The sequence below is a fragment of the Pleurodeles waltl genome, chromosome 3_2, assembly GCF_031143425.1.
Source record: "Pleurodeles waltl isolate 20211129_DDA chromosome 3_2, aPleWal1.hap1.20221129, whole genome shotgun sequence".
NCBI lineage: Eukaryota > Metazoa > Chordata > Amphibia > Caudata > Salamandridae > Pleurodeles > Pleurodeles waltl.
Window position 1 is genome coordinate 69,799,531 of NC_090441.1, and position 16,198 is coordinate 69,815,728.

A 16,198-nucleotide genomic window follows, 5' to 3' on the forward strand; every position below is an offset into this window, starting at 1 on the left:
TTCATATATCCATGGTGCATCCTATGCCCTTCATGTGCATAGACTGCCCTCCCACCAAGCACTCAAAGAAGCCATGGGGCTGCTGACATCCTGTCTGCATATGTTATTTCCACCAAGCCCCTTTAAAACCACAAATGGAGCTAAGACAGATAGGTACAGAGCGCGTGTTTCACACATTAGCCACTTCCTGTGCTTGGTCTGCCGCTCTGAGCCTAGCCCCTAGCGACAAAAGCAAGGTGCTCCGGAAGCATGTATTACCTCTTATCAACTTCTGCCACCTACACTAGGGACTCTGATAAATAGAGACAAGGTAGGAGTTAGACACTTCCTCGCTGAACGTAAGGTGACCCAGAGAGCCCTTGTCCCGGTGCTACCAGAGACCACCGCCTTCAACCAGAGCCACCATGAAGGCCGCCCTGACTACTCTTACCGCTCTACTCCTGGTTGCCATCTACTCCGAGGTCCTGGCTGCCCCAAGTAAGTCCAAAGTTGCATATCCTCCATGGGTAGATAGGGACCTTCCTATGGTTTATCACTTTTCTAAAGTTGGATCAAATTAAAAAATAATGTAGAGTAATTTTGGTGTCTAAAGTATCTGTCTAAATTCCCCTCTTACAAAGGATAGCTGTGCTGCTGGGAGATCGATGTACAATATCTCTCTGCCTTGACAGGACCTTTTGTGTACCTTGACGGACACCTCTCTTGTACCTTGATGGACACCTTTTCTGTACCCTGATGGCCATTTTTTCTGTACTTTGATGGACACCTTTCCTGTAACTTGGTGGAGACCTTTTCTGTACCTTGATGAACACCTTTCTTGTACCTTGATGGACACTTTTCTGTACCTTGATGGACAGCTTTTCTGTACATTGGCAGAGATCTTTTCGGTACCTACATGTAGACTTTTTCTGTACTTTGACGGATACCTTTTCTGCACCTTGACGAACATCTTTTCTGTACCTGGATGGTAACCTTTTCAGAATTAGCTGTGCTGCCTAAAGAGGCAGCCAACTTGAGTGGCTAGTTCGGCTGTCTCAGGATGTACCTACCTGCACCAGAAGTTTTACCTGGCATGTGTAAGACATCTGAACAAAAACCTTTGACCTTCAGCAGTATCAAAGCTGCACCACAGACATGCCCCATTATATCTTTATTGTTATTTGGCACTTATTTAGTGCACAATCAACAATACACAGTGGTAACTGTTGCATCAGCTTAGGTACATCTCTGCTTCGATGGATAAAGCTGCTGCCTAGGGAGTATCTTTGTACCTCGAAAGTTAACTCTGCAAACGAGGCGCTGAGCACCAATGATATTTTGGACGAGACTGATCGCTCTGATCTCATGTGATCTGAGAAATAGATCTGCCATTTACGACCTGGCTTGGAAAAGTCTGTGTAACCCACAGGATAGTCTTGTCAGAGAACTGAGAGGTTTAGACCTGTGTGAAGGAGAGGTCCCAAGGGACATGAAGGGGCAGAGAGCTTTGGGATATGTGACTCGTGCAGGCTAAGGGGCACAGAGTTGTGGGTGGAACTGCAGTTGGACAAGAAGCCTTCAAGCTCTACAACATGTTGCAGGGCAGGCGGGCACAAAGCTATAGGTTGGTGCAATGGTCTGGCCGTAGGGCAGGGTCCACTGAGCTGTGGAGCATGGGGCTCCTGTAGAACAGTTTAGGGGGACACCAAGCTAAGGGGAGTGGGAATCTTGTAAACCAGGGGTCCACAGAGCTGTGGAGCATGGGGCTCCTGCAGAACAGGATTCCCGTAAGCCAGAGGTCCATAGAGCTGTGGAGCACAGGAGTCTGTAGAACAGGTCAGGGAAACATACACTTCATCATCCATCACACTGCTACATGATGCATCCCATAACAGGATAACCACACCTAGGTGGTCATCACGCACGACTGGACACACTTCACACACAGGATCAAAACAAAAACAGCATCCTTCTAACCGCACACCCTGCAGTGTAGTGTGCTGCTCATGTAAGCAAGTGCTTCAGTTCCCCACAGAGGGTTAGTAAGCACTATATAAATGCTGTAATACAACACAATACTAAACTAAAGGTAGCTGGAATCCCCAGACCAGGGGTGGAGCATGGAACTCCTGTAAAACATGGTAGGGGGGCACCCATCTAAGCATAGCAGGAATCCTGTAAGCAGGTGTCTATAGGGATGTGGAGCGTGGCAGTGGCGTAAAGCAAAATGATGGGGCGCCACCTGTAGGATGTGATAAGGGGCCACAAGTCTCTACTATCTCACAAATATCCACAGGCTTTGGGCTGAATGGAGGCCCTGTGAACGGTTGGGGGTCCACTGCTCGTGCTTGAGAAGAAGCTTGAAGTTGCACATCAGATGCGGACATTCCTGCACAGGTAGCAGAGGTAGGCAAGCTGCTTCATGAGTGACACATAATGGAAAGCACCGAAAGGAGAAGCATGCCATATATGGATCAAGAAAACCATACTGCAGGACAGCTTCCCCCACTTAAGGCAACACGAGCTAAACCAAAACTCATACATAAAATATCACACTTTAAAAGTTTGAAGTGTCTTATTTTTGATAGAATCATTTGTATTTTTATGTCGTTTTCTGCACAAAACAGTGATGTATTGTTTTAATAAATATCTAAATCACATAATAGACAAATAAACGTTGCAGGAATCCTGTAAGCAGGTGTCTATAGGGATGTGGAGCATGACAGTGGCCTAATGCAAAATGATGGGGCACCCTCTATAGAATGGGATAAGGGGCCACAAGTCTACTATCTCACAAATATTCACAGTCTTTGGGCTGAATGGAGGCCCTGTCATGGTTGGGGGTCCCTAGGCACTGCAGGCGCTGCCCGTGCTTGTGTTATGCCCCTGAAGCATGGGGTCCCGTAGAATAGGTCAGAGCCTTGAGGAAATAGTCTCTGAAGAACAGGGGGCTCACAGAGAGCTGCGTTATGTTGGGCTCTTCTACCACATGGGCTGGTAGAATTGTGGGAGAAGGGCAAAATGAGGAGTTATATGGGGCAGGGAGAAGACTGCAGAGGTGTGTGGCACATAGCTCTTCTGCAACAGCTTCAAAGGTGTAGGTAGGGGCTGTTGTGGAACAGTGGCACTGTGGGACAGGAGCTTGTGAAAGCCAAGGAGGCCACAAAAACCCCCTTGTATAATCAACTGTGCTACTTTGGTCATGAAAGTCATTTCCTATAAGGAAGTCATGATTTTAATGAAGATAAGTTGTTTTTTATGTAGGGATGGACGATAAATTCCACTCACCTGGCAGAGTTGGTGGAGTTTTGGCCACTCTGTGTTACGCATGTAACGGGACTTCCGGAAAAATTCCGCCAACCACCAAATGGTGGATTTTTTTCTTCTGTGTGGCTCATGAACTGTAAGCTGGCAAGCGCTAATGAGGTTTGGCGTTAGCGTGATTTGGGGTCGCTAAGAGGGCATCCAGTGAGCTTTCCCAATGCGAGAAATCGCAGGAGTTTGCGACCATCCACAGACAAAAAGCTGCCACTCCAGAAGAAAATTCACTAGAGTGGCAGCAAAATCAACTTGAGAAGCAGAGCCCTCTTCCACCCTGCATGGTGCCATTTGCACTGATCTTTCAACGTGGATCGCTCCGTAGAATCTTGCTGACTTTTCATGTAAGTCTGCGGAATTCGACGGCATGAAACTCTGTGAGTTCTGCCCACCCCTGTTTTTATGTTGTCCTAATACCACTTTTCCATTCTTTCTCAGAACTTTAAATAACGGGTGTTGCTATTACTCAAGTTAACAGAACACAATTTACTGGCCTTCAGGGGGTTTAAGGCTAAAGGTTTAACTTATGACCCTTACTTCATTTAATGCACTGAGAGAGCTTGCAGATAACCTTGGCATGAAACTTTGCCAGTGGGGGCAGACAGAAAGGATGTTTTAGTTATTACAACAAACACCAGTTTCAAAATTTCCCTTATGACACAAGACAAATAGGGAGCCTATGTCCCCAGGTGTTGTCATAAAGGGGTGCACAAAAGCAAAACATTCCCACAGAGATATCCCAGAGGCTAGAGCAATGGCTCATATGTAAATATTAAGTAGTGTGAGGTATGGAATTGTGGGAGATGGAGGACAGCTCCACCTTGCGGCCAGCGCTTTAAGTGCACGTGGTGTAGAGGTGGCTGTGTCTTCAGTTTAGAGGAAGAATCACGGTATGAAGTTGTGGAATTATAAAAGAGAGCTGCATCTTATCTCAGGTAAAGTGTTGCAAGTTGGGTATTTTCGGATTATTGGTGGTGGGTGGTTTCCACCCTTACCTGTGCTGAGGTTACGTAGGGGAGCTCGGTGGGAGAGTTCTGGGTTGGGGTGATGGGGTTAAAAAGGGTGAGCTTCTTTAGTTTTAAGCCAGACTTCCAAGTGTGGAGTTGCTAGTTTGTGTGGGTATGTGCACCTTTAGCTCGCAGGTACAGTTCAGGGCTTGGAGTTGTAGTGTTTCAGCTGGGAGCCATAACTTTAACTCAGAGGGAGCATTTTAGGTTTACCTTTGGGTGCTACCAAGAGGAGCTCACTTTTAGCTTGGAGGTAGAGCTCAAGGTTTGCAGCTATGTGGATAAAGGACAGTGCTGTGCATTTCGTGGAAGGCTCTAGGCGTGTAGCTGTCAGGTTAGATAGAAAGCGTCCCATTAGCTCAGGGGGAGTGCTCTAGACTTGCCCTAGCAGAGTTAGCAAGCACTAATAAAGCCAACAGCTTTCCCTTGAGCGGGTTTAATCTGCTAATGCATGCAAACACAGGCATGCGCAATTGATGTTTGCATGCATTAACACCTTAAAGATATACCTAGTCACCAGGGGAAAAAACAAAGGACGCGCACCTATTTGTTATGGTCTGTCCCTATGGTATTAAGAACTCTACAGAACACAGGGAGCCTTGGAGAAGGCATTCAGCAGTCGCCCTGGCAGCATCACCCTGCCTCACCCTGCCTCCTGCATGAAGGCCTGGGAGTTAAGCGGGCGTCAGTCTCAGGAGTGGGCAGCAAACCATAGATGCGCATGAGGCATCTGAACTGGACAGGCGATGGACATCAGAGGCTCAACCTCTCACTCTACCGTTAGCACTGCACCAACCTCCATTCTCCTCTTGTGAGCAGAGCCTCCAGAGAGTTGGTGGTGTGCAGCGGGTCTGCAGCTGAACAGCTCCACAAGAAATGCCCCAGAAGCAGAGGCTGGCAGAGACCGGCACAATCCAACACCGCCACAGCAGCCGCCTCTACTGTCCCACTCCATGGCAGGACATTCTTTCAAAATAAATTAGTCTGTATGTAGAGTTGTGTGTAGGAGCAGAGGAATGTGTCTCATACCATGAATTTTAGTTTTTATTATATTAAAATCAGCTACTAGTTGCTGGGTACAATCGATCAATCAGAGATTTGTGGAGCGCAGCTTATCACCCATAGGGTCTCAAGGCACTGTGCCACACATTTTATTTCAGTGTGGACAACCCTTTTAATTTTCCCTTCATTTCAGCATACCACCAGCCAATAAAGTAGCAAGAATGCCATGGGTCCTGGTGCAAGCTTGGAACCTAGACCCTCTGACTGCTGTTGGGGCAGTAAAATACAACAATTATCAGGATTCAATGCCCTTCTAGGGCTTTAGGCCCAGGTGCCTTTGCACCTGCTGTACCAATGGTTGCTACGGCTCTGCCACCAGTGGCTGGCTGATGAAGAACAGAAGGGTCAGCACCCTCTCAGAAAGGCATACAATGCCACTGCTCGTGCTTGAGAAGAAGCTTGAGGATGCACATCAGATGTGGACATTCCTTCTTAGGAAGCAGAGGTGGTCAAGCTGCTTCATGAGTGACATATAATAGAAACCAGCGACACACATGAGTCAAGAAAAACATAATGCATGACAGCTTTACCCACTTAAGGCAACACAAACCAAAGCAAGACTCTTACATAAAATATCCCACTATAAAATTTTGAAATGCCTTGCTTGTGATAGAATCATTTGATTTGTAATTTTATGTCGTTTGTTTCTGCAGAAAAAAAGTGTTTTACTGTAAAACCTCTAAAACACACAATAGACAAATATTATCGTGCATTTACATAGTTATTTCGAATGATGTTTCATGTAAGCATTTGATTGTATTGCAGAATGTGTTGCTTATAGCAGGTGAATCCTTACTGCCAAAAAGGCCTGTCCATTAGCGATTAACCCCTTTTAGTTGCTGCTATTCTTGATGCATTGCAATGAAAGCATTGCGGGATGAGGAATACCCAACAGCGAGATGGTGAGTCTGAAATACTTCTCTGGCCGGATCCAAGATGTGAAAAGCACTGTCTTAAAGCAGAAGCTGAAGTGAGCTGACCCAAAGGAATCAAAGGCTGCCTCGCTGACGAAAAGCCTCTACCTGTTTATTGTGCGTGCAATAATGTGTTTGGCTGTGCCAGACATAAAAAGGGACAAAGCTAATTTAACTCACAGGAAGTGTTCTACTGCACGGAGATGTCTGACGTTTTAAGTCCAGATCACTTGGTTAGAGAGAATTCCCCGTAGACCCATCCTACATGCTCTTGGGATGGGCTCTGCACTACTATCTCCAGGTAGTGATGCTGTCTCCTTTTTTCTTATAGTTGGATCTGACACAACGCCATGTTGCTTCTCCTACGCCAAGAACCAGATTCCTCAGAGCCATGTGAGAGAGTACTTCTACACTAGCAGCCGCTGCTCCCAACCTGCTATTGTGTAAGTGTCAGGGTGCGTGTCTCCTGGGCACAGCTGTTAATCATGGACATCATTTAATGGTTGCAAAGGTTAGCTAGGGGAAGAGGCTGCTATTCCTTGCTTGCTCTTTAGTACTACTAACACTGCCTGCACTACCCCTAGGATCTGGAGATATGAAGGCACCAGCAAGATAGTAAGCCCTGTTTACTTTCTCTAGTTTCCACCCCTTGGTCTTCCTCTGCCCCATCAGAAGCAAATAAGAGTCTTTTGAACAATTAAAGGCAGGACAAGTGGTCAACCCTGTTATGTCATCAGGAATGAAAGGGTGCATAATATGTAGGAAGGAAAAGGTGCAATTTCACAAACCCTCGGCCCCGGTGTCTATGCCTCATCAGGGGCCTGAAGAAATATGAACCCATCACTCCCTCCCCAATGGAACTCCACTAGCTCCCCTTTCCTGCTCTCACCGTCTCCAAACTCAGCTCCATCATCTACAAAGCCATCACAACTGGCACCCAAGCCTGTCTGACTTCCTCTCTGCACATTGCAGCCAGGGCACTATTAGATTGGTGCTAAGGGATAAACAAAACAGAAAACACAAGGCAACATGCCTTCTCTATTTATATGCCCAGGATCTGGAACAATATCCCTGTATCCATCAGGTTTGCCCCAACCCTGCTCCAATTCAGGAAAGAGCTGAAGACAGGTCTCTTTAAGAACACTACATTACGAAAAAGAAACAGTCCACTTTCTCTCTCAGATCCCAGCTTCCTCCCAATCACTTGACAGTATCATTGCATCTATCCCCATTCCCCATACTGCTTCCTTTTCAGTAGGTCTGCACTAATACAAACACCAGCTAAATAAATACTATCTATCTATATAACAACAACTACAAAAATATATATATACATTCATACATACATACATTACCTACTAGCGGTCACCAGTAGGTAGTTATAGTTAGGACCATTTTTACCATAGACAGAGCATTTTTTGTTTTGCCAATTTGACGAACCCTCACAAAACTTTCAAACCTTATACTTTGGTCAGTTTTGGAGTGATCCATCAAGCGGGGGCAGAGAAAAAGGGGGGATCCCAAAACACTATTTCTCCATTCTATGTCAATGGCATTTTTCAAATTTTTAACACAACTACAGCCGAACCGCTGAACGGAATTACACCAAATTTGGCAGAAAGCTAGCTCTTGGTCCAAAATGGTGCTTGTTTGTGATTTGGTGTAAATCCCTTCAGTAGTTTTGGAGATGTTGGAGTTGAACAAAACATAGGTATCTTTGGATGCAGATCCTCTGTGGATCCAACTGTCCAACTGGATCCAACTGTCCTAGTGCTGATTGGCTGCCAGCACTTCAGCTGAGTGCATGAAAAAAAACTTTTAAAATAAGAAAAGGGGCCAGGGTAGGGACACCCTGACCCCTTAGTTCTTGTGGTGGGGTCCCAGAGGGACCCTGCAGGGCTAAAAAACATGATTTTCTTTTAAACATCAGAAAAATCCACGGATCCAGATCTGCTGATTTTTCTGACATTTAAAAAAAAACATACGGTCCGCCACCTCCCCGGGGTGATTACAAAGCAAAATGCAGGGGGCCTTCCTGGGGCTACAATAAAAGAATGAAGGGGATCGTTGCAGAACCCCGGCCATGGGGACCACCTCTCTGGGCCAAATTTATCATTGAAGAAGGGCCAGGTGCCCCCATCATAGAGTCAACAATGGCCCTTGGGATCTCCACACCCCTGGGCTGGCTCCTGCTATGTACAGGGGTGCCCACCTCCGTGACACAGTTGTTTGGTCTCACATGGTGGAAGCTTTGACAGCTCCCGCCAAGTCAGAGCAAACACTGCACTTTCTGCAAGTGTGAGCTGTCAAACAAAGGTTTTCATCTGTTTCCCTGCACGCATTGCTCCCACAAGCAGGAAGCTACCATTTAAAGCAGCTCCCTGCTTGTAGGCGCAATGCCAGGTCTCGCAGGACGTGGGAGGGCAGCTAGGACTCCGGCGCCTTGAGGCTTCCCCCCAGTCCTCTCGCTCTCTCACTCTCTCTCTTCCATCCCATAATGGGATGGAAAAGAGAGAGAGATTGTTATTGCAATGGTCCCTCCATACAATGACTTCAAAGATGACTAGCAAGATGTTTGGTAAGAATGTAACTTTTTGATGGACAGAAGACCATGGTCACTTCTGGCCTAATTAGTAAAGCTCTTTGACTGTCACTCAGTAGGCTGAAGATTGAAATCATTGTATCTCATGGCAGTATGTGTGTTTGTTTTCCAGTGTCTTGACTGTTAAACATTCCTAGTGATGTAGCATTGAAGCCTATTTCCACTCAGAATCTTTGGGTTCGCTGTCATAGCTAAGTCTGGACACCACATGTTAAGGTGTCTCTTTTGGCCTAGTGGTTCAATTCTCAGACCCATACACTGAAGGTTGAGGGTTCAAGTGTATGTGTGTCTGTGATCATTTCCCTGGGCCGTGGGGCCAAAATCCGCTGGGGGGGTGGGCGCGTGGCCCCTCTCCCCCCCAAGAAAACAATTTAGAAGCCGGACCCTGAGGGATGGGGTCCCCGGGACTGAAATTGCCTGGGAGAAGGGCAGCCACACAGACCTACAGCCAACTCCCATTGCGCTTGGTCAAAGGTGGGGTTGGGTTGTTGGGGGGGGGGGTTGACCTGATGCAGATGGAATCCATGGTCTGTCGCTTTTGCTACAGTGTCTCCAACCTTTGTTCGAAGTGGTAAACAATATGTTATGAAGCAAAATGGGGACTTGGAAGCTGGTTGAAGCTCTATTCTTTTTCAGTCAACAGTCTACCATAGGAAATTACGGTACTTTTGGAGGGGGTGAAACCCTACTCACACAGCAACCACATTTCAGTCAGTCAGTCACACATCTTTATTCTGTATTTGCCATACACAGATATAAATAGGCGCACATACAGACAAGCAATAGCAAAAATGTTTTTTTGTTTTTAAGAACATAAAAAAGATTAAATAGACTGCAACAATTCCTCATAATCTAAAAATAATATCTAAAACATTCTAAAATCTGCTTGTATAAAAACTAAGCAATAAATACATGGGATCATTAGACCATTCATAGGAGAGTAATTAATTCATATCGCTTCCTGGTAAGTAGTGCAACCCTAATAAAATTTAACTGAGTGTGGCAAATTTCTATTGAAGGTAGTTTTTGTAAATACTCAAGCACTTTCAAGAATTGCCTAATATTTACATTGCGTAATAGAAATGCAGATCTTGGGCCACAGTATAGTGAGTAAAAAAAACAGAAAGTAATACATGCTCGGTTTCGCAACGTAATTGCAGTGACAGGGAGGTAATTCCTGTGCTTAAACACATTGTATTAGGAAGGTACTATTAAAGTGAATTAAATTCAATTTAAAGAACGTGAGATAAGAACGGTAAACTGGGTTTTCAATCCATGATAAATATGGTTCTATAGTTTTAACAGTTGAAATTTGAATATAAAGCTCAACCGTCCCCATTTTCTGCCCTCCCTCTAATATATTACTCAAACAAATCAATCAATCAAATAATTTATAAAGCGCGCTACTCACCCGTTAGGGTCTCAAGGCGCTGGGGTTGGGGGGAGCTAGTGGGCGAAAAGCCATGTCTTGAGGCGTTTTCTGAAGGCTAGGAGGTCTTGGGTCTGGTGGAGTTGGAGCGGTAGGGAGTTCCAGGTCTTGGCGGCGAGGTATGAGAAAGATCTTCCTCCGGTGGTGGAGCGGTGGATGCGAGGGATGGAGGCGAAGGCGAGGCTGGCGGAGCGGAGCGGAGCTGGCAGGTCGGGGTGTGGAAGGTGAGTCTGTCGTTGAGATAGGCCGGACCTGTGTTGTGGAGGGCTTTGTGTGCATGGGTGAGTAATTTGAAGGTGATTCTCTTCGATACTGGTAGCCAGTGTAGTTCTCTGAGATGGGCTGCAATGTAGTTGCAGCGTGGGACGTCAAGGATGAGTCGGGCGGAGGCGTTTTGGATGCGTTGCATTTTTTTTTTGTAGTTTGCCTGTGGTTCCTGCATAGAGTGCGTTGCCGAAGTACAGTCGGCTGCTGACTAGGGCGTGGGTGACTGTTTTTCAGGGTTCAACGGGAATCCACTTGAAAATCTTAGGGAGCATGCAGAGGGTGTTGTAGCAGGAATAGGAGACTGCTTTGACTTGTTGAGTCATGTGGAGTGCTGAGTCAAGGATGATGCCTGGGTTCTGTACTTGGGTGGTGGGGATGGGGGTAGGGGCGGCTCTGAGGGATGTAGGCCACCAGGAGTCGTTTCAGGCAGAAAGGTTGCTGTCGAGGATGAGAACCTCTGTTTTGTCTGTGTTTAGCTTGAGGCGGCTTGATTCCATCCAGTTGGCGATGGCGTGAAGTCCCTTGTGGAGGTTGTTTCTTGCTGTTATGGGGTCTTTCGTGAGGGAGATGCTCAGCTGGGTGTTGTCTGCCTAGGAAATTATGTTGATGTTGTGGGATCGTGCGATGTTGGCGAGGGGAGCCATGTAAACGTTGAAAAGTGTTGAGGGAGGATCCTTGAGGGACGCCACAGACGGTTTATGAGGATTCGGACAGGTAGGACGGGAGGCGTACTCTCTGGGTTCTGCCGGAGAGGAAAGAGGAGATCCAGTTGAGGGCCTTGCCCTGGATTCTGGTGTTGTGGAGGCGTGTACGAAGGGTGCGGTGACAGACGGTGTTGAAAGCTGCGGAAAGGTCCAAGAGGATGAGAGCTGCGGTTTCGCCTTTGTTGAGCATGGTCCTGATGTCATCTGTGGCTGCAAAGAGTGCGGTCTCTGTGCTGTGGTTCTTGCGAAATCTGGATTGGGAGGCATCGAGCGCTTTGCTGTCTTCCAGGTAGCGGGAAAGTTGGCTGTTCATGATTTTTTCGATGACCTTCGCTCGGAAGGGGAGGAGGGAGATAGGTCGGTAGTTAATGGGGTTATCTGGATCTGCTTTGGGTTTCTTCAGCAGGGCGTTGACGTCGGCGTGTTTCCATCTCTCCGGGAAGGTGGCTGTCTCGAAGGAGCTGTTGATGATTGCGCAGAGGTGGGGTGCGATGATGTTGCTGGCTTTGTTGAAGATCTGGTGCGGGCAGGGGCCTGAGGGGGAGCCGGAGTGAATGGAGGCCATGGTGTTGATGGTGTCTTCATTGTTGACGTGGGTCCTGGAGCATAGAGGGTTGGTGTTGCTTGATGCATTTGGTTCTTGGTTGTCTGTGGTTGGCTGATGGGTCTGTGGTTCGAAGATGTTGTGGATGTCTTCAATCTTTCGATGGAAGTGAGTGAAGAGGGAGTTGCAGAGTTCCTGTGATGGCGAGGGTTCGTGGGAGCAGGTCCTGGGGTTGGAGAGTTCTTTGATGATGCCGAAGAGCTCTTTGTTGTTGTGGGCGTTGGTGTCTATTCGGCTTTTGTAGTTGGTTCATTTGGTCGTGCGGATCAACTGGTGATGTTTGCGGATGGCAGTCTTGAGGGCGGTGTAGTTGGATTTGGTGGGTGCAAGGCGCCAGGTCTTCTCCATTTTTCGACATTCCCGTTTGGAGGCCTACAGGTCGGGGGTGAACCAGCTGGCCTTGGGTCTATGGTGGAAGTCTGAGGGTTTTTTGAGTGGTGCGAGGGTGTTAGCGCAGTCTTCTAGCCATTTGTGCAGGTAGGTGGCGGCTGTGCTGGGGTCCTGGGTGGGGGGGGGTGCCTGGCTGAGGGTGGAGATCAGCTGTTCTGTTGAGATTCTGTTCCAGTAGCGGCGGGGGGGTTTAGTGATGAGGTGTTGAGTGACCGGCTTCTGAAAGGAGCAATAGATGCAGCGATGGTCGGTCCATAGGAGCTCAGTGGTGTGGCTGAAGGAGATGTGGTTGCTGGCTGAGAAGATGGGGTCGAGTGTGTGTCCTGCGGTGTTGGTGGGAGACATGATGAGTTGCTTGAGGCCGAGGTTGGCGAGGTTGGTGATTAGGTTGGTGGTGTTGATGTCGTTGTTGTTTTCTAAGTTCAGGTCGCCGAGGAGGATGTAATCCGTTGAGGTGAGGGCTTGGGAGCTGATAGCGTTGGCGATGGCATCGCAGAATTGCGGTCTGGGGCATGGGGGTCTATAGACCAGTGTTCCTCTGAGGGTAGTGTTTGCTTTGATATGGATTTTGAAATGGAGGTGCTCCGCTGATTTGATGGTGTTGTTGGAGCTGGTGGAGACTCTTATGGTGTTTTTGTAGACTATGGCGATTCCTCCTCCTGGTTTGTTGCTTCGGTCTCTTCTGGTGATCCTGTAGTTTTCTAGAATGGCTATGGCTATGTCTGGTTCCGAGGCCGAATTCATCCAGGTTTCGGTTAGGAATGCAACGTCGGGGGAGGATGTGGTCAGTAGGTCCCAGAGTTCGATTGCATGCTTGTGGACGGAGCGGGTGTTAAGCAGGATGCATCTTAGGCGGCAGTCTGAGGTTTTGAGATGAAGCTTGGAGGTTACGTTGCAGGTGAAGTTGCAGGCTTTGCAGGAGAAGGGTCCTTTGGTGCACGTCTGGGTGGACTGGAAGCAGGTGGAGGAGCGCCCTGGATTGAGGGCGTGGAGGTCGTAGGCAGTGTAGTGGAGATTGGTGGTACGGGGGCGTGTTGGCCAGGGGGTCTGACGGTGGGCGCTGTCTTGGGTCGGATGGGTGCAGACGGGCTTGCCTTTGGCGCGCCAGCCGCGCATCCGCGCTGCAGCCGGCATAAGAGGGGAGGTGGGAGGGCATGGCAGCTGGGAGGAGGGGGGTTTAAACCAATGGAAGAGCAGGGGGGTGGAGGAGCGGTGCTCTGAGGTGGGAAAGAGAGGTGGGAAAGAGAGGTGGGGACGGAGAGGGAAGAAGGAGATGGAGAGAGGGGTGTGGGCCCGCGGGGACGCAGCAGCGAGGTAGAGCCGGGGAAAATATAAAAATGAAATTGGCAGTAACAAAGTGAGAAGTCAAAAAAATGAAATTGGCACAATCGGAAGGCAGCCGGGTCTAGCGGCGGTGAGGAGGAAGTGACCTGCCTGCAAGAGGAGGAAGCGACCTGCCATAGCAGCGTTTCACAATCTTGTTGGTGTTGGTGTCGAGATTTTGTGGGTTAGAGAACATTTCACTAAGGCCCAGTTTTTTAAAAGATGACTAAGTATGCAAGCCAGGGGATTTTATTTACATTGTCTAAGGCTAAACAGTCAGACATACTTACACTTACTAGGCCTGCCTCTGGATTCTGCCGAAGTTTAATCCAAAAGAGAGAGGAGATACTGCTCATCTATAAATTGTAGGCCCAGCTCCTCATGGCACACAATGTTGGCAGTATTTTTGGGCGAGGTTTACCGCATTGTGAAATGCATAGGTTTAGTGTTCAGGGGTCTGCAGGTCATAATATAGGACTTAGCATAGTTCACTTTTCCAGACCCTGCATAAAATCTAAAAAGTTGTCCAGTAATCCCTGTAATCCCTGTAACCCATTTGCCGTGCGAGAAATCAATACTGGGTCAACTGCATATAAGAGTATTGGTAGCAATTTCTCTCCCTTTCTTGGCAAATCCTTGCCATTCCTCATTAGATGTTCCATTATTCCATTAATATAGATAAAAAAAGAAAAAGGGCAAGTATACATCCCTGCCTTACACATTGTGTAGAATATATTTGGGGCATTCTTTCCCCCTGGGTGCTGTACCGTACAGTGACTTTCAGATCAAAGTGTTATATTTTATTAAATTGAGAAGTTTTAGATCCAAGCCCAGGTTCTGCATTGTTCCTCATAGCTTCACTTGATTGACTAGGTCAAAGGCGCTTGATAGGTCAATGAGGGCCATGTGGCCAGCCCCCTTTTTTGCTATCACTTATTTGCTTGTGATGAGGTGGGGATTTTGGGCCATGTGTACAAAGCATTTTTCTAGTCGCAAATGTGCTGATTAGCAAAATAGGCCCGTTTGCAAGTAGAAAAATGCTTATTGGGATGTACAAAGATCAAATTGTGATTCAGTAACTTGTTACCAAATCATAATTTGGGTTTTGCGATTCGGTATTAGGATGGGCGTGTTGAGGGCATCCCTTCCTAATAGCAAATTGGAAAGGTATGTATAAATGTTTTGCAACCAAAATGTGTTCGCAAAACTTTCACAGTTTACCGGTAGTGTCCTTAAAGAGATCTGTCTTCGGAAAGTTGGTGGTAAACCGTTCGCAAATGGGAAGGGCTCCCTAAGGGACCCCAGTCCCTTTGAGAATGAGTGGGTAATAATTTTTTAAGAGCAGGTAGGGGTCATATGGACCACTTGCTATTCATTAAAAATGAAACTTGAACGTTTCATTTTTTTCTTTTTAAATGCATCCCATTTTCCTTTAATGAAAACGGGCTGCGTTTCAAAAAAAAAAAAAAAGATTGCTTTATTCAAAAGCAATCACAGACACACAGAAATGGTGGTCTGCTGAGCCTAGCAGGCCGCCATCCCTGTGATGGCTGCGATTCCTAATGGGTAGCAAACTGTGACCTACCTCATTAATAGTCCTGAGGTAGGTCTATTTGCGAACCACTACGAATCACAGAAGCCTTGAAGGATTTATTTCTAATTTTCCACTCATTTAATCTTGTATTGACATCTAGCCCTTTGTACATCTTCGATTAAGCATGGGATTGCTTTAAGTGTGGACTTCAAGCATTTATGAGCAGCAGTACAGGCTGCACTAAACCATTGGTGCCTCAACATTCGGCCTGTTTAGAGCTAAGCCAGCGGCAATAGACCCACATAATCGCTCGAACTCTAGTATTATCGGTGTGTGATTGGAATTCTTGATATACAAGCAAAAATAGACTTCGTGTTGTTTTTGATTATTTTTTGGGTAAACTTCGTGGGGTCGATTTCATCCCATCTAACTCTCGGTCCTGTCAAATAGTACTTTTATGCTTAGGAATTACCTTTACATTGTATTTCAAAATGATGCTCGCAGGATTGTAATTGCTACTACAATTAGGGATCATTTTAAAATCCTGAATAAGGTGGGAGGCATCTGTAGAAATGTGTATAAAATCAGTGGTGCTCCTAGGAGTTCTTTCAGTAAAGGTGGGGATTGTTTGACTATCATTTAGCATAACCTCGGACAAAAATATTAGATCATACTTCAGTAAAAGGGTTTTCAAGGCGTCCCTTAGTGTTGTGTGCTTGAAATGTGACCTATTTGTACCGTAATCTATAGGGAGACTACACAATTTTGAATCGCCCCGAGGGCATAGTGAAATATTAAAATCCCCTAGCCATAACAGAACCACCTCCTTAGCCAAATGCAGATGGAAATTCTCCAAAAAGTTAGCTACATCGTAAATGATTTTGCATGCATGTTGATTGGGGGCATTATTATAAGAAATAATCAACAAATTTCATAATCCCCGGTAAGAGATATCAGAGAAATCAAAATAATAAGGTGAAGATCATCTAACTGTAATATTGGCCGATGGTAGTTGAGCAAAAACAAAAATGTCAAGGCCACCCCTGGTCCTCCCTACTGATGAGG

The 16,198-nt window shown here is 46.8% G+C and overlaps 1 protein-coding gene across 2 annotated transcripts in view; it reads left to right on the forward strand.

Annotated features, from left to right (window-relative positions):
- Positions 1–274: 274 nt before the first annotated feature.
- Positions 275–16,198, forward strand: part of LOC138286474 (C-C motif chemokine 5-like) — a 32,182-nt gene continuing 16,258 nt past the window's right edge. Inside the window, exons 1-2 of one of the 2 annotated variants that reach the window (XM_069226769.1) lie at positions 275–477; positions 6,612–6,723. In XM_069226769.1, the coding sequence (XP_069082870.1) occupies positions 405–477; positions 6,612–6,723 (185 nt within the window). In that variant the 5' untranslated portion in view covers positions 275–404. Of the gene's footprint in view, positions 478–6,611; positions 6,728–16,198 lie in introns of those variants that run through there. The other variant, XM_069226770.1, reaches the window with a different exon arrangement.